Source organism: Propithecus coquereli, unplaced genomic scaffold (genome assembly GCF_000956105.1).
Source record: "Propithecus coquereli isolate 6110/MARCELLA unplaced genomic scaffold, Pcoq_1.0 Scaffold235, whole genome shotgun sequence".
NCBI lineage: Eukaryota > Metazoa > Chordata > Mammalia > Primates > Indriidae > Propithecus > Propithecus coquereli.
In genome coordinates, this window is record NW_012147897.1 from 2629219 (window position 1) to 2656490 (window position 27272).

Sequence of the window (27272 nt, forward strand, 5' to 3'; positions counted from 1 at the left end):
CTAGAGTACACCCACATATCTGGCCCTGAAGACTTCTCCTCCCACTTAGTCTGGGGATCAGGGAAGGCTCCCCAGGACATGGGATTTGGGGCAAGGGAGTGCATATGGCAGAAGCCGTACTGTGATGACCAGAGTTGCCCAGCACCAAAAACCACCCCTGGAGATCTGGGACCAAACACCCACCCCGTGCCCTCCCTGCAGACTGCACTCCAAGACTTCTCTCTCCACTCTCCAGTCCCAACCACCCACTCCCAGCTTGACCCCATTCAGTGAACACACACCTCCTTTTTCAGCAATTGGGCCAGGTAGGGGCTCTTGGGAAGCCGTGCCCTCATTTACTGGTGGGGAATTGAGGCTCAGAGACCGGAAGTAGCCTGCCCAAGGTGACTGGAGCCCCAGGTCCAGGGCATAGGATCATACGGATCTGCAGAAGTGTAGCAGTCTCGGGGCTCAACGATGGGGAAGCCGTCATTTCACTGATGGGAAAACCAAGGAACCCGAGGGCGGGCTGGTTCCGGAGCCTGGGAGCCCGTGTCCCGCTGGTTCACCCTCCTCCCTACCGTCTCTAGTCCAACCGCTCATCCTCAGGAGGCGACCCCCAGCACTATTACCAGGCAGGAAAACCGTCAAGAAGACCTGGGGAAGTAGGCTCCCGGCGCGGAGTCACCGCGCGGCCCCGGCGTTCCCCTCTGCAGAATGGGGAAACTGCAGGACACATCTGGCGAGGGGACTGCGGACCGGGAGGCCCCGGCAGCCGCACTGACCTGTTTTGAGCGAAGACTCCACGCGGGGACCAGGTGTCCCGGCGCCGCCGCCAACTCAAGCCTCCCCAGCCAATTCCCAGCAACCGGCCAGGCGCGCCCACCCCACCGAGCGCTTCCGCCCGCCCCACGTGACGCCCTGGGGAGGGAAGGGCGGGCAGGGACCGGGACCCGCCCCCGCCCCCTGGCCCCGCCCCTCCGCCTAATCGCAGTCCTCGAGTCCGCTAGCCTGACCCGCCTGCCCGACCGGTCGATCAGTGTGTCTCTCTCCACCTCGTCTCGCTGCTCGCACGTCCTCCGGTCTCCTAAGGCTCAAGTCCACCCCATCGCCCCGCGCGCTGAGTCTCCATCTCTCCCCGAGTCTCCCTGCCGCTCGCCACACCTCTTCTGGTGAGTCTTTCCCTTGAGAGGGGTAAGCCCCACGCACCCCCACCCACCCCCACCCCTAGGGTGATGGGGGCAGTTGTAGTCCAGACAACTGTGGTCCCTGACTCTCCCTTCCCTACAAGAAGTCCTTCCCCCACCACATTCTTCAAGGGTATCCCACTTCTCTTCCTGGGCGCCACATATCCCAAACGCAAGGTGCTGGGGAAGAGTCCTAGTCAGTCATACCTCCCGAGGATCCCAGCACCCAGCCTAGAGAAGGGGAGATTCTCACCCATCCTCCCAGCACATACACAGATGAGGGCCCCAGGCGTGGCAGGTATTTCTGGGTCCTGTATCCAGGGTCACCTCTGGGGCCAGCCAAGCCAGAGACCATAACTTCTCTGGGCTTCTATTTCTCCATATGCATAAAGGGAATATTTGGAAGGACAGCTCTCACCAGGGTGGGCATGGGGGTTTACCTCGAGAAAAGGAAAGTGTCATTAATTTGAGCCCCTCCTACATGCCAGGCCCAGTGCTGGGCAATTTATTCCTTTTATCTCAGTCCTTACTCTCTGAAGACAAAAATTGTCACCCTAGGTTATAGAGTAGGGAAATGAAGCTCCAAGAAGTTCCAGAGCTTGCCCAAAGTTACAAAGCCAGTATTGGACAAAGATGAGATCGGAACCTGTCTTGTTGAGTTATAAAATCTCCTGGCCACCCCCCACTGGCCATTTACCCTGTCCCTCTGGGAAAGAGTGGACTGCATAGACTGTGTCTTCTACTGGCAGGGCCAAGGCAAGGAGCTTTCTGGGAGGAGAGAACAGAGCCAGACCTTGGGGACAAACTTCCAGGCCCTAAGTTCATTTATATAGGGAGAAAACACTGGAGAGGAGCAGAGCTCAGGACCCTCCTCTGAACCTGGCAACAGACGGCACCTGGCGGCCACAGAGAACAAGGCAGACCCAGCCAGCCCTCTAGACCTCAGAAAACCAGGTGGAACACAGGATGAGAGGGCACCATTTCTGTTAACACAGTCCTGAGGTTTTCAACGTGACCTAGGAAGGGCATGAATCACAAAGCCTGGTCCCTCCAACTACAGCCCTGAGCTCCCTCCTCCAGGACATGCTGCCCCAACCTCAGCTCTGAGGCCCCAGGGGCCCCTCCCCCTCCCTTCTCTGACAACAGGGGAGTGTCAAGGCCCCAGTTCATAGGTTGGACCCAAGGGGCTTGCAAGGCCTAAGATCACACAGTAGAACCTGCCCTCTGACCCCTGACCAGGGCCTCTGGCCAGACCTGCTCCTTCCCTTAGAGTAGTGAAAGGTAACCAAATAGCCTGGTGTGAATGGCAAAAACGTGCAACAAGGACAAGTGGATGGATGAAGAATGAACTAACGAACAGACTGAAAGAACGGAACAGACTATGGACGAGAAGAGGGGTAACAACCCGTCCCCGCCCCCCATGGGGAAATGTGGAGAAGGCTGAAGGATCAAAGGTCAGGCAATAACATTAACAAAATTAACTGTAGAACCAGGGGACCAGGGCAGTGGCGGTGCCCTGGCAGGTGGGAAGCAGGCACAGTGATGAGCCAGCTGAGGCTGTGGGATCATTTATTGGGGCTGTGTCCAGCCAGGGGGCAGCGCCTGCTTGGGCCCGAGCCCAGCGCCCCCATGAGGCGCGGGGGTCGGGGAGGGGAGAAAGTGCTGGAGGATCCGCTGCCCCAGGTCTCCGCCCAGGTTCTGTCTGGGTCCTTGCAGCAGTGCCACGCTCAGGTGAGCGAGGTGTCGTCGTCGCTGCCCTCGCCGCCAGCGCCACCCACGCGCTCCTCCCGGCTCTCGGCCACCGCGCTCTCATCGATGTTCTCCAGCGAGTCCGCATGCTGCACAGATAGCTCCGACAGCGCCAGGCTTGGCAACGGGCTCTGCTCCGGGTGCAGCCACGGCTTGAAGTGAGGCTGATGCTTCTGCTTCCACTCAGGGTACTTGACGCACGCCTTGTACATCTTCTTCATGGCCTGCGGGCCGCCGACCCGCCCCGCGGCATCAGAGGGTGGCCACGGGCGGAGGAGGTCTCCCCCACCTCGCCTCCCGCGCCCTCCAGCAGCTCAGCCCCAATATCCTGACTATGGCTTCAGTTTCATAACTCCGCCCTTCAGCCCTAACCCCACCCCCGAGCCCCTGTCTCCATCTCTGACTCCACCCCCTCATCCCAGAGTCCTCTCCCCACCCTCCATATCCCACAAAGTCCCAAGGCCACTCACCTTGGGAGCCAGGAACTGAGAAGATTTATTCACCACCCACTTGGGTAAAGAGCCTACGAGGACAAGGAAAGGGTAGTAAAAGGGAGGAAGCAACCTCAGGGACCCAGCTCCCACCATACACACACCCCAGTCCCCTCCCTCTGCCACTCCATGGGAAGAGGGGTATGTGAGGAAAGTCCTACCAGACTTCATCCTCAGTCCTTCCACCTCAGACCTCAGGCTCAACTCTATTCCCCCTTCTCCCTCTGCTGAGCCCCAAAGGACAGCATGGAAGAAAACCACAGGGACCTAGCTGACCGCAGGCTACACATGGGTTGAAAATTCTGACCCACCAAGCACCAGCCTGCCACCTCCCTCTACTCACACTGACATCCCTTATCATAGCTAACCCCTCTACCTGAAGCCCTGATGCTCAGCCCCTCCCCCGCCTGTCCTTCCAAGCCCCCCATCCCTGACTACATAGGCCTCTAGCTGAACACCCCATCCTGGCCTGATCTGGAATCCACAGCCCAGTTCCCACCCTGTCTCATTCCCAAGTGTCTGTTCCACCTCTGACACCCAACACACTCAATGAGGTGCCAGGGGGAGCCCTGGGTCTGGGCCCCTGTGTCCTCGGGGGCTTGGAGCATTCCCAGGCAAAGATGCTCAAGGCTTACTCATCCTCTAGTCATTCACTCACTCACTCACTCGTTCACTCCACATTCACTGTGACACCCGTCCTCCCTGGGCTAGCCCTGGGGACCCAGAAAGGAACTCACTGTCAGGGGGCCCAATAGTGTGCCAAGTGTTATGGAGAGGGGAATGGGCCCACAGAGCAGGGGGCCAGTGATTGGGGGCCAGTGATTCCCCTGGGTACCAGGGATAAGGGAGGTGACATCTGCAGCAGCCCTGGAGGGACAAGTAGGGGAGGGAAGGTGTATCTAGGCTGCAGGAAAGGACTGCCTGGACAGGGAGGTGTGAAGGTATAAGGTGTGAGGAGGGACCAGGGAACCTGGGTAGGGGCTTAGACTTTAATCTTTTGGCAATGGAGAGTCACAGCAGAATTTGAAGCAGATGAGAGCCATGAGGAAATAAGTACTTGAGAAAAATTTCTCTGGGAGCTGGTATAGACAGACAACGTGGCTGAGCACGGAGAGAAACGGAGATTCACGAGCTATTTAGGAGGTAGAATCAATAAGAATCAGTGACTGGATTTGGGAGCTGAGCAAGAGAGAGTGGCCCCAGATGACCACAGGTTCTTGGCAGGAAGGCAGAGACTTAGGAGAAGGGGCAGGTCAGGAGGAAAGATGGTGAGTCCACCATTGGACACAGTGAGTCTCAGGGCCTAGAAGACATCCTGAGGGAGATGTCCAGGGGGCTGACGGCCACATGGATCTGGATCTCAGCAGAGAGATATGTGGTCAGCTGCCACTGAAGCCATGGGAGTGGCTGAGCCCTCCCAAGGGAGAGAGGACTGAGGCCTGGACAACCCAGGCCTCTAGGACAGGCCGAGGATGGGCGCCAGCAGGGCAGAGTGGGAGCAGCCAGCGAGCAGGGAGCAAGTCAGAGCACGGGGATGTCCGAGCCCAGGAAGAGAGCTTCAGGCTTCCTCAGTACAGCCATGGCTACCACCGTGGCCCATTCTTTTCCAAGCATGTAAAGTCTCAAACCTTGGCTCAAACAAGGCTTTGGATGAAGCTACCCCAAAATACAAAACAGCTCCTAACAGATGCCCTTCTGGATCCCTAAGTAGATCAAGCCCCATCCCCTGTGGTATAGGGAAGGATCCCATAATAGGCTTCCAGGGCCAAGCCCTCACCTTTGGGGTCCACCTGGGCCAGGTAGGTGATGACGCAGCTCTTGGGCCCCGTGCTCTGGATGAGGTAGCCGGTCTGGATGGACACAGCTCGGACCAAGTCTTTCCGAGGTGGGTATTTCTGGGGATGGAAGGTACAGGGAGGTAAGACTCAGGGTGGGGGCAATGGGGATGTCTTTGGGAGTGCACACACACACACACAGAGTTCACATCCCCTGGTGTCTATTCCAGGCCGGGCCTGATTCTGGGTGAAGAGAAAGGGAAGAATCAGACTAGGTGATCCTACCTCTCTTGAGGCTTTCCTTGCTCCCCTCAGGAAAGCCACCAGTGTGGGGTCAGGGCTCATGAGCACACACAGGCACCCAGAGACTCACACACTCACCCTTGCCCAGGCCAGCCACACCTGCCTGTCATTCCTGCCCAGGGAAAGCAAGGCGGCCCAGCCTCAGGGGGGCCAGAGGACCCTGCCTCTTACCCTTTGCTCCCCCCTTTCCTGGGCCAGCCCTGTCCCAGAGCCCAACCAGCCAAAATCAACCCATCCCACCCCCTCACCACAGAGATGGCTGCACTGCCCTCTTCTGATCTGCTTGAGATCCACAGGGAGCTCTCGTCACTGTACAGGAAGGACACTAAGGGCCCAAGGGCCCCATGCCTGCCCAAAGTCCCAGGAAATTCATGGTGGCAGCCATGGCCCAGCCTTGCCTGGCACCTTCCCCTGCCCACTCGGCAGGGAAGGCAGGTTGACTCACGGGATGTTTGACTGAGTAGTTCATAATGATGTAGTCAGTGCCCATGGGGAGCCAGGAGCGGAGGGTGATGACATCACGGTTCTTCAGGGGCTTGGGACACCTCCCTGTGGAGGGCAAGGGACAGTTCAGCCAGACCACAGGCCTGCCTGCCTGTAAGGCACGGTATGACAGAGGCCAGAGACGCAGGGATGCCTACTTAACCGTCAGCTACCCTGATCCAAACAGGTACCCCACTTCCAGACCATAGTCCCATAGCTGGAACCAGGGAAGAGCCCTGTCCTTATGGTCTCTGGCCATCCCTGCTTCTCACAGCCTCACACAGCCCTTACCTTGCTGGCCTGGCCTGTTTGTCTAGGTGAATGTGAATATATGGGGAAACAGAATGACTGTGAGTGTGTGTGTGAAAATGTGTGTCTGTGACCATGTGGCATGTAGCCGTGGGTTGTATACATAACTGTATACATGTATGTATGTGTGTGGAGTGTATATACATGAACATGTGAGTGTATATATGTTTGTGAGTGTGTGCGTGTGTGCCCAAGTGTCTAGCACTAGACAGGGACGTCAGGGAGGGCAGCCCCACATCCCAGCACTCGGCTCTCTGAGCAGCCTGGCCAGGGGAGTGAGCACAGGCGGGAAGGTGGGAGGACGAGGCTCGGTGGGAGGCCTGACCAGAGGCCAGGGGCTGGGATCAGGGCGCTGTGCCTGCTCACAAGAATAATAGCCCACGTCAGCATTGACCGTCAAGCGGGCGATGTCGAAAGTCTCAATGACGTTGCTGTCCCATTTCTTTCGGTACTCAATGTCGTGTAGGACATCGTAGAGTGTCTCAGCTGGCACGTCGCGGCACTCCATCCGGCACTGCAGACAGACATATGGGTTGTCAGGGTCACGTAGGGCTCAGAGCCCTGGCCAGGGGACCAGAAGGCAGACAAGCAGAGTGGGGAGGACCAGGGGCCTCTGAAGCCAGCGTGGATTCACTTCTTGCCACAAGCCCCTAGAAGCCACCTGTACCAGGAGACAGACAGCCCCTGAACCCTGTATCCAGAGCCCATCTCCCTCAACTCATCCCAGTCTCCTCCTCCAGGAAGCCTTCCCAGTCAGACCTTCCCGGCTCCCACACACTGAATCTCTATGTCTGTGCCCTCCCATACCCTGGTGAGCGGCTCATGGTCAGAGGCTCCCAGCTGGTTCATCGTGGAGCCTCGTATAGGTACATGTTAAATGAAACGAAAGCATAAATGAAAAAACAAAGGCCTAAATGGATGCTTTCTTTCCTTTCTGGTACTTATTACCAGGCCATACCACCTGTCCTCCTTTTTGTTTTTTTTTTTCATTCAACAAACATCTTTGGATTTCTTACTATTTATTAGCCTTTCCCTCCAAGAGCTTTCCAACTAAGGAAGAAAGCAGCTGAGTGCACCTCCCAACAACTCTGCCAGACAAGAAATCCAAGGAGGAACTTGAGGCTCAAAGAGGTTAAGTAACCTGCCCAAGGTCACCTAGCTGGTAAGTAGCAGAGCTGGGATTTAACCCAGATCACATGTCTGGAAAGCAAGTAAAAACAGAACCAGGTTTCCCTAGAATTGCACCCAGCAAGATGGAACTCAGTCAATGTCCTTGTTCTTTGATTTTTTATCACCCAAGAGCCCAACCCTCAAGATCAAGTTCCCCTCAGCAAATGGACAAGTTTTCTTATGTACTTTGAAAAGGTCTCCCAGAGCAGACAGACATTTAGATAGTGCCAAGGGCACCCACACATACCACTTTCTACTCACAAGGGGATATGTGAGGGATGGTCATATTGCCTTCCCCCTCATCGCGGGATAGGCCTTGGCAACACAGGGGTGATGGGGGTGCCACGGGAGGGACACACCGACACCAGCTGGGTATTCGAGGCACCGATAAAGGTATTCTAGGTATTCTGGGTATTCTAGGCACCATCAAGTCCTGGATATAACTTCAGTTTACAGAAAATACAGAGGACAGAGGAACAAGCTAGGTGACACCATATGAGAATACGACCAGACAAAGCTAGACGGTACGACATTCTGCAGGGCTACTCACCCGGCCTCTTCTACAGGTCAAAGTCATGATGAAGAGACTGGGCTAGACTGAGACACTCATAGGACACAACCACCATACGTAAAGTGTGACTCTGGATTGCCTACTGATTTGGACAAAACAGCTATAAAGAACGTTTTTGGGACAACTAGAGAAATGTGAATGTAGTCTGAGTATTAGATACACTGAAAATTTACAGAAACAAAACAGTGGAGACTGCTGCCTAAAAAAAGCAGGTTACAGAATGGAATGCACAGTATAATCTCTTTTGGGGAAAAAAAAGCATGCATAGAAAAAGCTCAGGAAGGGCCGGGCGCGGTGGCTCACGCCTGTAATCCTAGCTCTCTGGGAGGCCGAGGCGGGCGGATTGTTTGAGCTCAGGAGTTCGAGACCAGCCTGAGCAAGAGCGAGACCCCCGTCTCTACCAAAAATAGAAAGAAATTAATTGGACAACTAAAAACATATATAGAAAAAATTAGCCGGGCATGGTGGCACATGCCTGTAGTCCCAGCTACTCCGGAGGCTGAGGCAGAAGGATTGCTTGAGCCCAGGAGTTTGAGGTTGCTGTGAGCTAGGCTAATGCCACGGCACTCACTCTAGCCCGGGCAAAAGAGTGAGACTCTGTCTCAAAAAAAAAAAAGAAGAAAAGAAAAAGCTCAGGAAGCACAATTACTAAGATATTAGTAGTGGCAATCTCTAAATGATAAGAATGTGACAATTTATTTTCATTTCGCTTGTATTTCCAATTTTCGTAAGTGTGTAGTACTGCTTCTACAATAATGAAAAAATTTTTAAAAGGTCCCCCAGAAATACTGAGAGGTGCACTCACCATGTGCCAGGTACTGTACTAAATGTTTTATACGCATTATCTCCTTTTATTCTTACAGCAGTGCTCTGAGATTAACCCCATTTTAGAATTAAGAAAACCAAAGTTCAAGGACAGACTCCAGCCTGCAAAGACTGTGTGACCCTGAACAATTCGCCCTCCCTCTCTGCCCTGTTTGCTTCTCTGCTTCATGAAGGGTATGACTAGATCCAATCATTTACCTGGCAGCCCCGAGTTCCAGCCTGGTACTGAGCCCAGAAGAGTCAGACATGAATCTGAGGCCTGAGAAGCTTCCAGTGTAGGGAGGAACCCAAGTTGGAAATGGGGAGGTGTCCTGAAGTGCCCAGTGGGGACAAAGAGGAGGAGATGAGCTCCTTGGGGTGGGGAGGGGATCAGGCTTCATGGAAGATCTTAGAAGGAGGTAGGTGTTTGCCAAGTGGCGCTGGCAGAGAGAACAGCCGCCAAGGCACAGAGGCAGGCGAGAGTATGTGGCCTGTGGGCAGCTGAATGGGTTCCATCTGGCCTGAGTCTCCATGGTGTGGTGTAGCCTAGTACTCAAAAGGCCCCTGGTTCCAGGTCTTCTGGGAGAAATGGGTGATTCCAGGGCTGGGTCAGAGGAAGGACAGCCTGGAACATCTTACTGTGCCAGAAGTACTCAAAGAATGATAGAGACCTTGTCTAGCGGACACAGGAGCCAGCTCAAAGGGTTCCCACTAGTAGAAGGACCAACTTATCAGGGTTTACCCAGAAGTTTCCTTGTTTTACCACTAAAAGTCTTGCATCCTGGGAAACCCCTCAGTCCCAGGCAAATTAAGACAATTGGTCACCCTACTACCAACTAAATCTGGGACAAGCTGTGTATTAAAGTAATGATAGAAAAAGATTATATTCTACTGCATAAAATAGGAAATCAGAATATATACAGGTATGAATAAATAAACAGAATGTTTGATGAAGAATGGAGGATTTACATAGTTTCAAAGTAACTTCCCATCAAATGCTTATTAATTACAAAGAGAAAATGAGTAACTTCATAGCAGAGCAGCCTGGCAGATGCCACCTTAATCAAGTGATCAAAGTGAATATCATTAGTAATAGGACAAATTACAACCAGGTGTTGCCTGAAAGGATGCAATAAAAAGCATACAGGCATCACTTATGTGCTGTCTCTGCCAAAGATGCATGACGTAAATCTAATCGTAAGGAAACATCAGACAAATCCAACATGAGGGTTTGTCTCACTCTACAAAATAATTGGCCTATAAGTGTCAGGATCGTGAAAATCAAGGAAAGACCTGGAAACCATACCAGACTGAAGGAGACTAAGTGAGTGAGTGAGGGAACAAAGTGATGGGAGGGAAGCGACGGTGAGAAGGGGGCTGAAGAAGACAGCAGAGGCCGGGTCCAGCACCATCGCTAGCATCCGCACAACCTTCCATCGAGAGCCGCATGGAGGTCCGGGTGCTGCTCCGGGCATTCAGTACATGCTCGCTCTTCACCCCAAACTCACAGCGTGGGCGCTGTTTTCATTCCTGTGCTGCAAAATGGAAAACTGAAGCTCAGGAGATTAAGCAAATTGCCCAGATCATACAGCAGAAAGCAGCAGAGCAGAGACTCAAAACTGGATCTGCCTGTACTCTTCGCCATCAAGGAACACTCAATTGTGGCTTTGGAGGAAAGCAGAATTCCTCTAAATCTAAGTTTGGAAGCTGGTTTGGCTTTGCAAGTCCTCAACATGTTATCCTGGACAGCAAGTGTATGCAGGGGCAGTAACAACAAAACTCTGCTTGGTAGGTTAGAATCCAACCTGGGACTGCCAGCCCCAGTGCCCCCAGGGCTCGGCTGCATCCGCAGGTGGATGCACACTGGGAAGGGGCTGACACTGCATTTCCTCCTTCCAGAGACTTCCAGAGCCCAAAGCCCACCTCTGAGACAGTGGGTGGTGGGCGGAGACCAGGTGCCCAGTCGAGTGTAAACTCTGCAGAGCACCTTAAGATAAAGAGGGAAACCAAAGCTTTCCAGGCTGATGGCAGACTCCTGCGGAGGAAATCCAGCAGGAAGGCCCCTGCCCAGAGGTTGAGAACCCTGGCTGTGGCAATGGAGGAGAGGAAACTGAGGCAGGCCAGTGGCCGGGTCAGGCAAGTGTCCACAGGTGTCCCCAGCCTGGCCTGGCTCTTGCCCTTTCCACAGCCTCCAGGAGGCAGCCCTTGCGCCAACAGGGGAAATTACATCCAGCTTTGTTCCTGGGCTTTGTTCCTGCGAAGACTACAAAGGAAGGTGGCGGCCATACCCCGCCACACCCCACAAGGTGTAATTCTAAGAGGCTTTGGGAGGGACAGGTGGTGGGGTAGGGTTGAGTCACTGGAGAGCACCTGGTAGGCAGGCCGGTCACGGGAACCTACAGCCACTGGGCTGTGTGTGAGTCAGTCATCTCAGTTGGTCATCAGGATGGTCCCCCAGAGATCCTCCTGGAAACCGGAACTGATGGGGGGTTGCTCTGCCAAGGAGCCATGCTGGGCTTCAAGGCCTCAAAGTATGGTGACAGCAGGGAGCCTACATCAGCCATTTGACAGCTCAGGAAACTGAGGCCAGGAGGGAACAAGTGATGTCAGAGAAACCACAGGCTGTGTCCCTGGTACTCCGCTCTCTCCAAGCCCTGTCAAGTTCTTGAGGTGGAGAACTGGCATTGCCCTGGGACCAGCACTGCCCTCCCGGCACCCCAAGTCCCCCAGAGCCACAGTCAGAAGGGACTAGGCAAGCAAGGAAGCCCATTGGGGGAGACCCGTGCAGGCTCTGGGCCGGCAATCCTGGCTTCCAATCCCAGCTCTTCCTCTTGGGCATGAGATTAAACTCTTAGGAGCTTTTGTTTCCTCCTGTGAAAAATAACGGTACCTATCTCATGGGGATGTTGTGATTAAATGAGATAATGCATGTAATATGCCCAGCACATACTAAATGCTCAAAAAATAGTAGCTGTTATTACTCCAGCAGCCTTCCACAAGCTGCCATGCACCCTTCCATGCGTCCAGGGCTGGGCTGCATTTACACGTAACTCCGAATATTTTGTGCCCTGGGCACCTCTGTTGCCTGAGCCTGTTCCCCACCCTGCCCTTCGGTTCTCCCATTCACCACTTTCTGAAGCCTGCTCTGTGCAACTGGGCAGTGGGGAACCGGAGTGAACCAGACCTGAGCCCTGCCCCAAAGATGCCCTGCAGTAGGGCAGGGCAAGTAAAGTGGTAAGGGACAGGGACACAAAGTCGCAAGAAAGAATGAGCGGGACTAACAGCGGGATGCACCAGCACTGCAGAGGCCAAGGGAGACTGAGCTCAAAAGGATAAGGTACTGAGCCACTGAAGGGCAGGGCAGGGCATTGCAGCCTGGAGGCTTAAACAAGTAAGCACAGAGCAGGGTCCAAGGCCCAAGCTGACTCACTCTATCCCTCAACCTCTCTCCCACCCCCTTGCCCTGTGTGCTCTGGGATGCCTTGCCAGCGCTCAGCATGAGAAGGCGGACTCTCTACTGGAGGAAGGGGTCACAGTATCTCCCAGGACCCAGGGAGATGGCTGACCTGAGATGGGAATGGAAGTCAGTCCCCTCCATAGGGCTGTGTCCTGGCCTTGAGAGCCAAAGGCCCGGGCAGTTACAAGTAAACAGACACACAGGCAGGTAGACCCAAGGCTAGCCCTCCCTCCAAGACCTCACATAGCAGGGCTCTAATATCCTTGCCCATGGGACATGTGGGGCACACAGATTATCCCAAAGTCCTAGGAACCCAGGAAATGATCTCAATCACTACTCTTCAGGTCACTACTGGGGAAACTGAGGCCCAGGGAAGGGTAAGGGGTTCATTTGGACTCTGAAATGTCCCACATGCTGTGCTAACTTCTCAAAACATTGCATTTCAGCAGGCAGTTTTGTAAAGCGAATAACTGTTAAGCAAAAATCACCCATTCCCAACAGAACCATATTCAAATAAGAGGAAGAGCTCCTGATTGGGGTGGGGCACAAAGTATCAAATCGAAAACAGCCCAACCTCAATGACCATCACCATGTGCTCCAAATCACTAGCCAATTCATCACCTCACAAAGGAGACAGAAACACCTGGACCAGGGACCCCACGAGGGCTGAAATTTAGGTCAAACCACCTCTGCCAGCTTCCAGGGGCTGCATCCTTTGCAGACGTTGCCACTTACCCTCCCAACACCCCAGTGGGAATTATCACCCCCATTTTACAGATGCTGAAACTGAGGCCCAGAGAGGTACAATGCTTGGCCAAAGGCACAAAGCTAAGAGCAGTAGGCCAGAGAACCAGAGCCTAGGTATGACTGACCCCAAAGTGGCAGGACTTTCTGCTACCTTCATCAAGGGGCAGGACTGGCCCAGCTAAAACAAAACACACTGGCAACTGGAGGATGTCTTAGTTATTAATAGTTGGTGGTTGTCATGCAGCGCTCACTGGACTCTGAAGGGCTTGCTGATCAGGGAGGCGGAGCTCACATATTCTTCCTCTGAACAAAGTTCCTAAATCAAGCTCCAGATGTTCTGAAACCCAGTGCTGGGGCTCTGTACCTGGAAGCCCTCTCTGAGAATCCTTCGGCCACTGCACTGCCCCACAGACCCCGAGGGACTCCACAGGCTCACAGTTCACACAGCAGCTCTGGGCCGTCTGTGTCAGACAGGCCTTTGCCTTGCCATGTTCTGCTGCGTGGCCCTGGCTTGGGCAAAGGACCGGAGCTCTGAGCCCCACTATCTTCATCTGCCAGCAGGGGTAATCCTCCCCCCAGAGCAGTGCTGTGAGGATTAACTGAGATTTGTACACAATGCCCTAGGCAGCAGCTGCCCTTCCTCCAGCCCCAGGCCCCGGCAACTTTCCCTGATTTCTCAGGCCCTGCCCAAGGGAGCACCCTCCTGCTAATCCCTCAAGGATAGGATACTCACGGACAACAAGGAACAAAGTTGAGAAAAAAAAAAAAATGCCAAGATCCCTCCACAAGGTGGCTGCACAGGGAAGGGGTGGGTGGCCCTCTCACACCAGGGCCCTGCACAGATCCACTCCTCCACCCTCGCCACGTGGGATCAGGAGGAGGCTCTGAGAGAGCCAGAGACTGGCCCCGTGGCACACAGCAGGTCCGAGGCTCCCCACTTCTCCTCCCAGGGCCCTCTCCCCTCCCCCTCCCAAAGGCCCCAGGGGCCAGCATTGCTCTGAGTTTCTGGGGCCCCAAGGATGCAGACCCCCAAGACCCTTTCCCTTATCCACCCCGCCAAAAAATATCAAAAGCTGCTGCAGGGCACCGACATGAGGGATGGGGAAGAGAGGCGGGAAGAGAGGCCTGTCTGATCAGTCCTGCCATGAGGGGTGCTGAGGCAGTTCCTCCTCCAGGTCTGCCCAGAATGCTTTCCCGGGACTTCCCCTCACTGGTTCCTTTCCTATCATGTCTTCAGACGTCAGCCTGGCTGTCCCCTACCCGTCCAGGCAGCCTGCCCTGTCCTGCACCCCAGCACCTCCCTCATGGGCACACACTGGAATGCGTTAATTTGCCCGCAGTGCTGTGGCCCTTGTGTATCTCGGCATTCCCTGTGCCTGGCACAGGACCTGGCATACAGCAAGTGCTCAGTAAAGAGCTGCTGCTCAAACAGAGGGGTGGACCGGTGAGCCAACAAAGAGGCTGTGCCTGTATGAGTTTCTCTGACTTTCAGAATGCTGTGGCCTAGGCCTGTGACCCTCAGTGCTTCCGTGTAATTCAGAAAGAAATGTAGTCGTGAAAACCCCTGGACTCTTGTAAATCTCTATGAAACTTGAGGACAATTAATACTTCTGCCATTAGCCTCTCAAAAAGGAGTAAAGGGGTACAGGGTGTCAAAAATACCAACAGACAGTTTCAGGGAAATTCTGAGACTTGCCTTAAGATCTTTAACAGGTCTGACAGTCAAAGAAAAGTAAATTTAAATTGTACTGAGATACCAATTTCTACTCAGTGACTTAGCAAAAATATGTAAAATAACCACTGCTTATGAGGATGTGGTAAAACCATTACACAGTAAGTGGCAGTAAAAACTGGTTCCACTCTTCTGCAAAGCAATTTGGCAAATATTTTAAAAGTCATAAAAATGTGTATTTCTTTTTTTTCTTACTCTGTTGCCTGGGTTGGAGTGCAGTGTTGTCATCACAGCTCACTGCAACCTTAAACTCCTGGGCTCAAGGGATCCTCCTGCCTGAGCCTCCCAAGTAGCTGGGACTACGTGTGTGCACCACCACACCCAGCTAGTTTTTTTTTTGTTTTTTGGTTTTTTTTTTGTAGAGATGAGGTCTCACTAAGTTGCCCAGGCGGGTCTTGAACTCCAGGCCTCAAGTATTGCTCCCACCTTGGACCCGCAAAGGGCTGGGACTGCAAGCATGAGCCACTGCGCCATGTCTTTCGATTCAGTTCCCAGAACCTCAAGACTAGAAATGTATACTCAGGAAAAAATATAAAATAAAAAGTTCTATTATAATATTCATGAGTATATTATTGCATTTGTAACTAGCAAATTATATTGGAAAACAATCTGGAACAGCACCAATAGCAGGCCTGGTTGGTTAAGAAATACATGTCACCCTAACAATTACGGCACAACCACTGAGGGGGGTCCCCTGGGCAGGGCCAGCGGCTGAGCCGGGTCTGCACCCTCAGAACCCAGAGCAGGCCTGGCAGTGAGCAGCTGCCAGAAGAGTTTGTGAATTAATGATTCTGTAGCAATATGAGAAAATTCTACAGATGCAATGTTACATGAACAAAACAGGTACAGACTAGTACCTGTGCCATGGTTTAAACTATGTGTCAATTATCTACATCTCTGAGTGAGAGCCGGAAGGAACTAAGGGAAAGTTTTACTTAGGGAACCGAGGCTTTGGGTGGTTTTTTATTTATTTTTCATTTTTGGATTCTTGTTACTGGTGCTACAATATAGCTTATACAATATATAAAACCACACTTTCCCCCCCCCTAATTTAAAAGTGTTGTCCAGAACCCTGAAGTCCATGTTCCCTGGACCTGAAAGCCTGGACTCAGCTGAGCCAGGGCCCACGGCGGCCCACGCCGATCTGAGTTAACATGGAAATGCTGCAAGTCGTCTGGCTGGGCTTCCATGCCCCCGAGCTCCACCCGGGGCTGGGAGGGACTTGGGCTGGGGGTGATGGGCACAGGCAATGACAGGGACAGAGGAAAGCCAGACATGCAGGTGCAGGGAGGGGCACCTAAGCTGAGCCCTGAAGGATGACCAGGAGAGCAGACGGCACCCAGATGTCAAGGACGAGCATGAGGGTCCTAGCAGGGGTGATGGCACCAGTCTGGGAACTAGAAACGGCCTGGACTGGCTGGGGGAAGGAGAGGGCTCATGTGGTGCCATGAGGTGACCTACTGAACAAGGATGGAGGTGGGAAACAGTGCTGTCCCTTGGGTGCCTCAAACCGTTCGTTTATCTAGCCATTCATTCATTCTGCAAATATTAATGGTGTGCCAGCTCTGTGTCAGGTCCCAGAATCACCTGTTTCCATCCTTTCGATTACCTAGGAGGGAAGTTCATGCTTCCCGGTAAAAGGTGGCTCAGAAAAGTGAAGTGGAGGAATCATCCTGGAACCTGGTGTGATCCAAAGTCCATCCCTGAGAGTGCTCCCTGTTCATTCATCAGGCTCTGTTCTACGTAGGACTCAAGGAATTCCAGAGGGGCCGGTGCCTGGCCAGATGAGGACTGTCCCTGAGGGGTCCATGCAAGGGGTTGGGGCTTTTGGGGGTTGTGGAGTCGGGAGGGGTGTTGGGGCTGGCTCAGCTGGAGTCGGGAGAGCTGGAAAGGCAGGGAGAGTACATGTGGTGTGAGCCCAATGCAAGGTCTCTTTCCCCCATCTTTGGGCTTGGTATTTCCCCTGGCAAAACGACCAGACAACCCCTGTGGCCCCCTCCTTTGAAGCGGAAGGCACCTGGCAGTAGCTACCTCCAACCCATCTTCTCCCAACAATGCCTCCCCTCACTGGAGCGTGTGGTGGGGAATGAGGTGCTGCCATGCCCCCTCATGGGAGCTCCCTGTGCAGACGGAGCTGAGACCTCTCAGCTGCTCTCTATCCAGGATGAGTGACTCATCCCTGCTCTGACGCCCTTCCCCTCCCCTAGGCTCTAGCAGCCGTCCTGCACCCCCCAGCCCTGCAGCAGTCCTGCTCGGACATCTCGGGGGCTGACCTGCTCTGCGGCTGGGCACACCCGTCCTGGGGGAGCAGGGGGAAGACTGAGCAGGAAGAGCTGAGAAAGAGAGGCAGAGCATAGGCAGGCCCAGAAGAAAAGGGAGGGTGTGGGCAGAGACCAGTGAGACAAGGCAGGGGCCAAGATTGACACACAGACATCAAGACAGACAAAGACAAAGAGGAAAAACACCTCCCAGGGCTTCAGGGACCACCGTGGACTGATGCCCTGAAGCTCCCCAGTAAAACGCCAGACTTTATCTTCAACCGCCTCCTGGGCATCACCCCCTGGACCGCCCTCGGGCTCTCACACTCGCCATGGCCAGTGCGGTCATGGTATCTTCACCCGGTGCCCACTCCCCCTGCCTCCTGTGCCTGGAACCTGGGCATGGTTCTGACTTGCCCCTATGCTCTCATGCTCTCCCTGCAGCCAACTCTGCCCCTTGGATTCTACTCAGCCATGACCTTCCCGGCAGCCCCTCTTCACCAACCCAGGCAGCCTCACCATCCCATAGCCATAGCCTCTTCTCTGGTCTCCTGGCTCCTCTGCATCCTGGAGGGCTCCTCCCCACCCTGGCTCCACCTCTACTCTTCCTCACCCTCAGCCCTGCACCCCTGCCCCTGGGGAGCCCACCTCACTGAGGGACTCACCAAGACCTTCTCGGCTTGGTGCCTCACTCCTGCTGGGCCCCCAAGCCCCACCCAAACACCACTTCCTGGGGAAGGCCCCTCGCCTTCCCCCCACAATGCTGCCACTCACTGGCCCCTCAGCCTAAGTATTAATCTCCGTCCCAGCACTTCCCACTAAGGGCTGTCACTGTCTCACTGTCTCATCTGTCTCCCCATTAGGCCTTGAATCTTTTGAGGGCAGGGCCCAGGTCTGATCCATCTCCAGGTCCCTAGCACCAGCACAGTGGCTGGCAGAAGAGGGGGTGGGAGGCATGAGAAGAGGTTTGTTGAATGAATAAATAACTGCACAGGGAAAAAAATGGATAAAAAGAGACAAGTAGAGATGTTAATTAAGGACAGAGGCAGTAACCACTGAGGGAGAGGGGAACAGAGATGGGGTAGAAAATGCACCCCAAAGGGGAGACCTTGAGAACCAGAGATAGGCCCAGAAGCGAGGACAGGAAGCTTCACAAGGGGAAAACCACAGCAGAGCCAGAGCTGAGCCGGGGGTGAGAGCTGCCAGGAGACAGCTGAGGAGACATAATTGGATCAGAGACAACTCTGCTTCTGCAGTGAGGGGGTGTGACTCACACACACAGAGTAACGCCAGACACAGAAACACACACAGAGTCTCACACTCAGGGGCACAGACACAACTGCAGGCACACGCACATACATTCAACACACATTTACTGACCCCTGTTAGTGCCTGCTCCAGGGCTGTCACCTGGGCAGGAAGCGGGGAGACAGGGAAGGACTGTGAGGGGCTCACGGTCCACACAACTAAGGGCCATATCACACAAACTGTCACCCACAATGCAGCCCCACACACAAGGGCCCAGACACAGAATCCTCAACCGCATCACACTATTCCGTCCTCCTAACGCCCAGCCATCACCTGGTATCTTAGTTGTTTGCTTCTGTTTTGCTTGTCACCTCTCAGGATATATAAATTCCGTGACAGCAGAGTCTGATCTGTGTGGTTTGCCACTAATTTCCTGGATAGAGCACAATATTTGGTATGTAGTATGTGCTCAGTAAATGTGTAGTATGCGCTCAATAAATGTAGTATGTGCTCAGTAAATGTGTAGTATGTGCTCAATAAGTGTAGTATGTGCTCAGTAAATGAATGAATGCATGCATGTTGAAGACACACAAGGGAACTCCACCCTCTCTGGCTATTGGGCCTCTGCTTCAAGACTCATCACCTCCCTGGCCCAATACCAGGTCCCAAGCTATCTAGAAGAGTCTAAAGACAGAGAGGGAGTCCAGGAAATGGTGGAGGGGATCCCAGGGAACCAGGAGCGGTTGGGGGTGGTGGCTTGTAACCCAAAGGATGAGATTAAATGGCTCGGGCACCACAGGGAGACCGGAGGCGGTAGTTCCCCTACCTCCCATGGGGTGGGGGAGGCAGTACATATGTGCAGACACTGTTCACCTGCCCCAGGACACAGGAGCCCAGAGAAACATCAGAGTGGCAAGTCCCTGCCTTCAGGGAGCCCAGGCTGAGGGGCAGGAAGGAATGGTTATACTAAAGTCCCAGGGAACAGCTCCAGCTGCCCTGTGCCACCTGCCCCAGGCTCTCTGTAATGACAGGGGAGAGGAGTCTGCATTTGGCATGGGACCCTCCACTTCTCATGTTTCCGAGGGGCCCCAGAGCATCAAGGCCAGCACAAGCAGCAGAAGGGATCAAGAGAGGCACCGCGAGGGGTGGGGACTTCTCAAGCCTGGCACCTGGTCTGAGCTGCTTTCCCCTCACCTGTTGCAAGAGCATGATCATCTGCCCAGGTTAGGGAAAAGAGGAGTAGCCCAGGCCAGCGGCCACCAGCTCCTTAGGAACAAGCTGGAGCAGCCCAGCCAAGGCCCCAGGGCCCTGCAGAGGTCATGGAGCCCACAGCCCTGGCTCCAGGCAGCCCAGCCAGGCGTGGAGATGCAGGGGAAGAAAGAAAACCCATCTGTCTCCAGGACTCCCTCCTTTCTCTCATCTTCTGAAACTTTAAAGACTCTCGGCTGGAAACTGAGCTGGGGCTCGTTAAAGTTTAAAAGACAGAGGCTGGGGAGCTGGGTGTGGATGGCACAGAGCCAGCCTGGGCTGAGGGCTCCTTGAGTCCCAGCGGGGACACAGACTAAAGACACCCCTCCACTCCACTCCCACTCATTAGGGGTTCCTCGGCCTGCTGAGGGCAGGCGCCAAGGGGGCTGTACATCCATGCCATCTTGCACACTGCAAAGAGTTATGCTCTAACCACCGTGTCCCATCCATTATCCCTCCTAAATCCCTCTGGATTTGATCCCTTGTCCATTCCCCACAACACCTTTAGTGTAGGGCATCGGCACCTCTGTCCAGACAAACACAACAGCAGCACCCTCTTATCAGCCCCCTCATCTAGAACCCTCCCCCAGCCTCGGGCCTTGGTCTAGCTCTCTAATCACCTCCAGCCCCTTGAGTTCCAAGCCCATACTGAACCATCACCTACAATTCTCCACATGCACTACCCTGTTACCTGCCTCTGGGCGCCGGCCTCATTCCTCTGTATGGAATGCTATCAAGCTTGCAATCTTCCTTCTCTACCCAATTCCAAAGGGATCACCTGAGAATTCCTCCTCTATGAAGCCTTCCCTGACCCCCAAGGCTGATTTGGATGCCCTCTCTGGGTTTCCTCAGCTCCCGTGATAAGTATCTGTCTCAGCACCCAACTGGGAGCTCCTTTCCAACAGGGCTTGAGTTTGACTATCCTCTCTACGCCCACCTCCAGTGCAGGGCCAGGCAGAGAGAAGCTATCAGTGGATGTTCACTGAATGAGCGGATAAATGAATGAATGAATGAATGAAGAATCCAAAGACAGGCGAGACAGCACTACTATCCACATGGGACAGATGAGGAAGCTGAAACCTAGGCAGGGCACCTTGCCCACAGCCACACAGCCAGGACTCTGGCTCCTGTGTTCTCTCTTCTACGTCCTCAACACAACCCAGGCACCTTGCCCAAGAAGACTTCCCTAACACCTCCAGCCACCTCTGACCCTCCCCTTCTCTGAGCTCCCCGACCCCAACATCCAGACACTGACTACCTGGGGTCACACTCACTGGGAGCCTGTCCCCTGAGGCCAACCCTGGAGCTGCTTCTTCCAGTTGCCCCCAGGCCAAGTCAGAGCTAGAGCCAGCCAGGTCTGGGCCTAACCCTCGATGTAGGGACCTTTCTGATGGCACAGACCGACAAGGCCTTAGCGCTCGCCCTTACTCTGTGTCCAGCGCAGTCTCCCCCAGCCAGGCCTAAGGTTAGGATGGCCTCTACAAACCACCTGCCCAGCAGCTTCCCATAAACATGGGGAAAATAAGCCCCAGGGGTCCAGAGGCCAAGCCAGAACCTTACAGTCCAAGGCCCTAAAACCAGATTAACTCCCACCCTTGCCACCACAGACAAAAAGACTGACCCACAAAGGTGAAGTGACTCCCAAGGTCACATAGCAAGGACTGGCTCTTGCCCAGCTGGGTCCCCTCCAGGGTGCCCTCTCACAGTGACACAGCACAGGGACACCCAAGGGCCCAACAGTGCTAACAACCAGGTCTAAGGGAGTAGGGGGATCTCAGCCTTGGTGAGCCAAGGGCCTGGGTTCTGATCCAGCTGCAGCCATTTCCAGCTGTTTGGCCTTGTGCAATTAATTCCCTGCCCTGAGCCTGTTTCCACAGCTGCTTGATGGGGTTAATGAGACCTACCCCACAGGGCAATAGTGAAGACTCAGACATAAAGAAAGCACCTGGCCTGTCCCCACCCCACCTTCCCCATGACCCATTTGAGTCCCAGAGACTGTTAAGAGTGAGAAGGGCCCTTGGAGATCCCCGAGCCATCCCTCATGTCACAGCGGGAGGATGGCTACTGAAGGCAGCAGACTTGAGCACAGGCTGGGGAGCTTGGAACCCAGGGGCCTGTGGTGTGGGGGCAGGTGGACCGTGAGACAGGGCTGCGAGGGCCACTGGAGCTTTCTCCAAAGGGGAAGGAGAGAAGTTGGGGGATAGGAAGTAAGAGGAGACAGGTCACCACAGCCCAGCTTCCTGTGGCCAGAGGAGCTTCGGGTTCTCAGCCACACTCCCCAAGAGATCACCCACACCTGCTCCAGCACCAAGCCCCTGGAGGCCCCTGCCCACCCAGCCCACTCCTGTTGCAGGCGCAGGCTCTCACAGGCCTCACTCCTGCCCCTGGGCTGCCTGTGCAATAGGCAGGAGGTCACCAGGAATTGCCTGTCCTCTCTCCACTAGAGCCTGGAAACCTCTGAGGAAGGGTCCAGGTCTCCTCCGCTGTCTCTCATGCAGCAGATATCAGGAGAACCGGAGCACATAAGCACTCAGGGCAGAGCAGGGCTGAGCAGGTCTTTTGCTGTCTGTCCGTCTGCTCCTTACCTCTTACCTCTTCCCACAGGCCCCAGCCCAGGTTCTGAGTTCAGAGGCTCTTGGAGCCAAGAGGGCTCAATGGCACAGATGTACAAGCACCCCAGAGAGAGGCAGGGATGTGCCTAAGGTCACACACATAGCAAGAAAGCACCATAGCCAGGACTGGACCCCGGCTGGCCCTGGTGGAATGACAGGCAGAACCTCCTGGTCTGTCTCACACCACTACGGATGCTGTGGGGAAGCCTCGGCACTGGGAGACCTCGGTTCACACTCCGAGCTGCCTTCTGCCTTGTACCCAGGATCCATGTTCAGCATCTGTCTTTGGGACAGGGCTGAGTTCTCGGGAGGTGGTGTCTGCCTCTCTCCAGGACCTGGAGCACAGTGCAGGCCTGGGGCCAGGCAAGGCTGGAGGCCAGGAGGGAGGGAGGAGGGAAAGGGTGAAGGGGGCCCTTCAACAGCCCCTTCCCTTTGGTCTGGCTCCGACTGCTGGGCCCACAGCCATGGTGGCTTCCAGGGACCTCTGGACACAGGGGAAGGGGGAAGGGAGATGAGGAGGAGGAAATCAATCAGATAGACAAGATAGGTGGAGCCTCGCCCCCACTCTGGGATCAGGCACACAGGGCATGTCCAGCAGGCAGCTGGCTTTCCCTGCTCTGGGGACAGGCCCAGAACAGGCCGGGGCAGGAGAGAGGACAGGGGAAGGGGGCAGAAGCTGAACAAACACCTGCAGTTGAGCCCTAGCCTCCTGGAGTGACCCAATCATCCCTGGGAACTCTGGTTTCAGACCTGCTGTGTGACCTTGACAAACCACACCCCTTTGTGGCCCTTGGCTCTCTCATCAAACAAGAATGGGATGATGAGAACACCATGTCCCTCAGTCCTTCAAAGAGTTATTGATGGGGTTAAAGGCCACTGTGTAGACTAACAATATGAGCCTGCACAGAGAGGGGCAGGGGCTCTGGAGCCAGGCTGACCTGGGTTCCTCTCCTGCTCTGGCTGCTACATGACCTTAGGCAAATGACATTACCTCTCTCAGCCTCAGTTTCTTTGTCTGTAACATGGAGACAGCTTACTACTGTCCAAGACTGGCCTGAGGGTAAATGAGATGATGGAGAGGAATGCTTGAGCAGAGCAGGGCTCTTATCATCAGAAATGGGAGTAGCTGCATGGAACCTGGGAGTCCTGGAGTCCTGGGGATGGGAAACTCAGAGGCCTCTGCGCATGTCCCAGAGCTCCATCTGGCTATGCTGAGAGAATCAGGAGTTGAGGGCTGGCCCCATGGGATGCCCATAACCAAGGTCCCAGTCTCTTCGCTGGGCCTGGGCTCTGCTCACCTCCTGTCCCCACCTTCTCTCCATTGTGGGGATCAGAGCTGAGGGGCAGCATGAGGAGAAAAGTAAGACAGAAGGGCTAGGCTAGGAGGCTGGAGATCTGGGTTCTGGGCCTAGCTCTGCTGGGACTTGGCTGTGTGACCCTGGGCAGGTCCCTGCCCTTCTCTGGGCCTCAGTACTCTCACCTGTACCCCAGGGGTGAGGGGCAGTGTAATGAAACAGCGATTATGAAGGGCTCTTTGGCACCTCCAACCTCTGCTCAGTCTGAGAGGGAAGGAAGGTCAGGGTTCTGGCTGCCAGGGAGGGTGTATGCCCTGCCAAGAAGCCTACATTGCTCCAGTTTTCCAAGTCCCTGCCATCCCCAAGGAAGGCCACCTGACAAGTCTGATCTGGCCACGAGTAGTCTGCTGTGCCTCTGGCCCCCAGACTCGGACCTGCCAACTCCTAGTCCTGGGGTAGGCTGGGTTTATTCATTAACCAAGCCAGATGGAGGAGGCAGCTCCGCCCTGTTGACACAGAGGGTGGGAGTACTGGCCTCAGTTCAGACCTCCTCCCCGCTCCCTCCAGAGAGCCAGCTCCATGGGGAAAGTACATGCCCCACCTCAAACTGCTCATTGCCTGCCTCAAGCTTTTCCCAGGTCACAGTCAGGCTCCCCTGAAACTACCTCGCTCACTTTTCAATTTGTTCCTTTGTTCCTTCTTTCCTCCTTCCTTCAGCCAACATCCCTGCTCTGTGTTGGATGCTGGGGATAAAAGGAGGAAAGGACCTGCCCCTGCCCTCAGGGGGTACCAAGCTGAGACATACCAGCTGCCCACCCCTTTCCCTGCTCCTCAGGCTCAGACACGGTCAGGGTCCTCAGTCCTGGGCAGAGAATCCCAGAGAGGGAGACACACACGGAAACCCCGAGGGAGAGAGACGGTCAGATGGCCAGGGTGCAGTAGAGTCACTGAGGGGAGAAGAGAAGGCAGAAAGGGAGAGCCAGAAAACCATGTGTGGACAGATGGACAAAGCTGTAAGTGATTACGACAAAGGGAGGCAGAAAGGCACAGGGTCAGAGGGGAAAGGTCAACCACTTCAGGCCCCGATGTGTGGCCAAGATGCCCAAGCTGGGTCTGAGACCAGGTCCCAGGCAGGAAGGGGAGAGTGGGTCTTTGAGTCCAGTGCCCTGGCCCCTGCAACAGGAATGTGTCAGGAGAAGGGAGAAAAAGTCTAGGGAAAGGGAGGTGAAGGGCACAGCCTACTGCCAGGAGCCCAGTAAAGGGGGACCTACCCATCCTGGAAATGTGGCACTCACAGCAACGCCAGATGCATTGGGGGCAGCTACTGAGGCCCCTAGACTAGAGTCTTCACCAGCCTCTGGCCCATCTAGTGCCATGGGGGAGGTGGGTTCATGGTGGGTTCATCCCAAACCCCCAGCCTTCCCTGCGCAGCAAAGAGAGGAGAATTATGGAGTGGTGAGGAGTGGGGGAGGTGGCTGTGAGTGGCTGATGTGCCTGCAACTGCCCTCTGCACTGGCTTTCCTTGACCCCAGGCTCCCCCTCCCCCAGCCCACAGCCTTCAGGATGTGCCAGTGTGAGTCCCTGCAGGAGACTGGGAGCAGCCAGGGAAGGAAGGGAAAGAGCCAGAGCAGGGCATCAGGCAGGAAGGAGTCAGTCCTCATACCCCAGGGTGCAGAGAGTTGGAAAGGAGACCCAGTTCAGGCTGAGAGAACCAGGAATCAGGGAGAGAAGGGCCCAGTCTCCTGCCTGGGATTAGGGGGGCGCTTCATGGGGTCCCTGAGGGAGGCCACTCTCCGAGATGGGCCTGGCAGCAGCCCACCTCCCTGGGGCAGCCAGGGGCAGGCAGAAGCCTGGGTTTCCAGCAAGTGAGCCAGAGTGAGTCACACCCCCCTCTCCAGGCCTCTGTTGGCCCATCTGTGTGATGTGGGCTTGGCCCAGCCGGCTGTGCCTCCTCCTGGTTCCTGGTGGGAGACTTTTTGGGCCCAGGTGCACAACCAGGTGTCTGTGGCCCAGAGAGAGGACCGGAAGGCTCCTGTGAGAGGCAGTAATGGTGCAATGGAAGCTGCAGGTGTAGCAGGGCAGCCCTACCTTGATCTTGTGCAGAGTCCGATCCATCTCCACAGCCTGCACCCACACAGACACGCCAGCCTTGCTGTAGGTCAGGTTCCAGCCCACCTCGGCCTCACACTCTGACCGGAAGCTGCGGAAGTCCTGGTCGTCCGGCACCTGGACACTCTCACGGCCCAGGGCTGGCCTAGGCCCCTGGGGCTCTGTTGAGGCCGCTGGCTTCTCCATGGGGGGGGTGGGGAGGCCCAGGGCCCTGGTCCTAGTCCCGCTGTCCTGGGTCCTTCGCGGAGGTTCTGACAACGTCGACGCGGTTGCAGATGCTGACGCCGCCTTCCTGGGACCTGCAAGACCGGTTTGGGGACAGGAATCAGTGCGCTGGGGGCGCGGGTGGGGCTGTTCGGGGTCCTGGGCAGGTGGAGAGCTCAAGATAGGCAGGGGCCAGCCCCCAGCTGAGAGTGGAACGGCACAGGACAGTCATGGGGCCACCTCCCAAGGAGCGACCCCAGACTTCCCTGGGGCCAGCGTGGGGACTGCGTATCGGGTGCGGGTTGCCCGCGGGAGCCCGTCGGGACCCAGGGGATGGCCGGGACCAGAGGTGTCAGGCGGTCTGGCAAGGGCCCCGCGCAGCGGTGGCCGGACCTGCTCAACTAACTCGGCAGCGGCGCCGGCGCGGGATGCGCGCGCGGGGCGAGTGGTGGGGGCGGGGTGGGGCGTCCGCCCGGCCGGGCCGCTCACCTGTGCCCGCTGCTCCGCCGGGGCCCGCCGGGGCTGGGGTGCGAGCGCCTCCGCCGCTGCAGCTGCCGCTGCCGCCGCTGCCCGGACGACCGGGGGCCGCGCGGGGGGTCTGGGGGGAGGAGCAGTGGGTCCTGCCGCCCGGCCCCGCCCCGTGGCCCCCGCCCCGGGCGCCCCCTCCCGGCTAGGCTCGGGGGCTCCGGGGGCTCCGCTCTCCTCGGCTCGGTATTTTCCAGGCTGCGGAGGTAAAGCTGACGGAGCTCGGAGCCCCGCCCCGCCACGCCCCGCAGGGTCCTAGCGCCCGCCCCCACGCCCCGGGAGGGGACCTGGCCCGGGAGGGGCCCGTCCTCAGGCCAGGGTTGGGGACGGGTGAGGAGTGGCCAAGACTGAGTGGACTCTGAGAGGAAGGGCCACGAGGTGCTAGAAAAGGGATTCTGGAAGTTAATTGTGAACCCCTTCTCTGCATTCCCCTCCCATACTCACAGGTACACACCTCTGCAACAACCTACAGTATTTACACACAGGCACGCTGTCCCCGGAACAACCCAGAGGCACCCCCACACAACACCCCAGAGATCCAAAGATGGGCACACACTCCCACGACAATCAAGAGACTAACTCGCAGGGATGACAGCCCCACAGCTTGCATCCCCCACCAACCCAGAGACACATCTAGCCTGCATACATCCTACCCAATTCCCAGTGGGGTGTGCAAACCCAGCAGGAAGTAATCCAACCCACAAGGCTCAAGGTTCAAGGGCTGGCCAGATTGGGCAAAATCCCCACTCCAGCCTCACTCCCACCTGGGAGCTTTAACCAGGACGCCCTCCAGCTCCAGACTTTTTGGCCCTTGTCCACCAGCGTGCACACACCTCCCATGGACTAGACTAGCTCTCAAGATATCTGACTGCAGAGCTCTGGGGCTCCCTTCCCTCCCCAGGCAGAGCTGGCCAGAGCTCCAAGTCTCCGGCCACCCCTTCTAGCCTGGGAGGGAGGCTGGCCCTGCCACCTGGGTCCTAGTCCCAGCTCTGCCTCCATCTACTCTGTGTTAACTG

General features: G+C 55.7%; 2 protein-coding genes across 2 annotated transcripts in view; both read right to left on the reverse strand.

The window, feature by feature from the left end:
- ARAP1 (ArfGAP with RhoGAP domain, ankyrin repeat and PH domain 1) overlaps positions 1 to 810 on the reverse strand; it is a 61498-nt gene extending 60688 nt beyond the window's left edge. Inside the window, exon 1 of the mRNA XM_012645694.1 lies at positions 765 to 810. The gene's annotated coding sequence lies outside the window, so the exon portion shown is untranslated. The remainder of the gene's footprint in view (positions 1 to 764) is intronic.
- Positions 811 to 2718: 1908 nt separating this feature from the next.
- On the reverse strand, positions 2719 to 26475 carry STARD10 (StAR-related lipid transfer (START) domain containing 10). Its single transcript, XM_012645703.1, has 7 exons — positions 26221 to 26475; positions 25507 to 25826; positions 6643 to 6790; positions 5930 to 6033; positions 5184 to 5301; positions 3386 to 3438; positions 2719 to 3139 (listed from the first exon to the last, which is right to left on the reverse strand). Exons 2-7 carry the CDS (start codon positions 25711 to 25713, stop codon positions 2894 to 2896), a joined length of 876 nt encoding a protein of 291 aa, XP_012501157.1. The 5' UTR covers positions 25714 to 25826; positions 26221 to 26475; the 3' UTR covers positions 2719 to 2893.
- Positions 26476 to 27272: the final 797 nt, after the last annotated feature.

What these genes read in the sequence shown, in the direction of transcription:
- STARD10 (XM_012645703.1), bottom strand. Translation starts at nt 25,713, where the DNA reads ATGGAGAAGCCAGCGGCCTCAACAGAGCCCCAGGGGCCTAGGCCAGCC. An exon ending in TGACGTGGGCTATTATTCTT is followed by an intron (nt 6,034 to 6,642) that starts GTGAGCAGGCAC and finishes TGCCCTCCACAG; the next exon opens with GGAGGTGTCCCAAGCCCCTG. An exon ending in GGCCCAGGTGGACCCCAAAG is followed by an intron (nt 3,439 to 5,183) that starts GTGAGGGCTTGG and finishes TTGTCCTCGTAG; the next exon opens with GCTCTTTACCCAAGTGGGTG.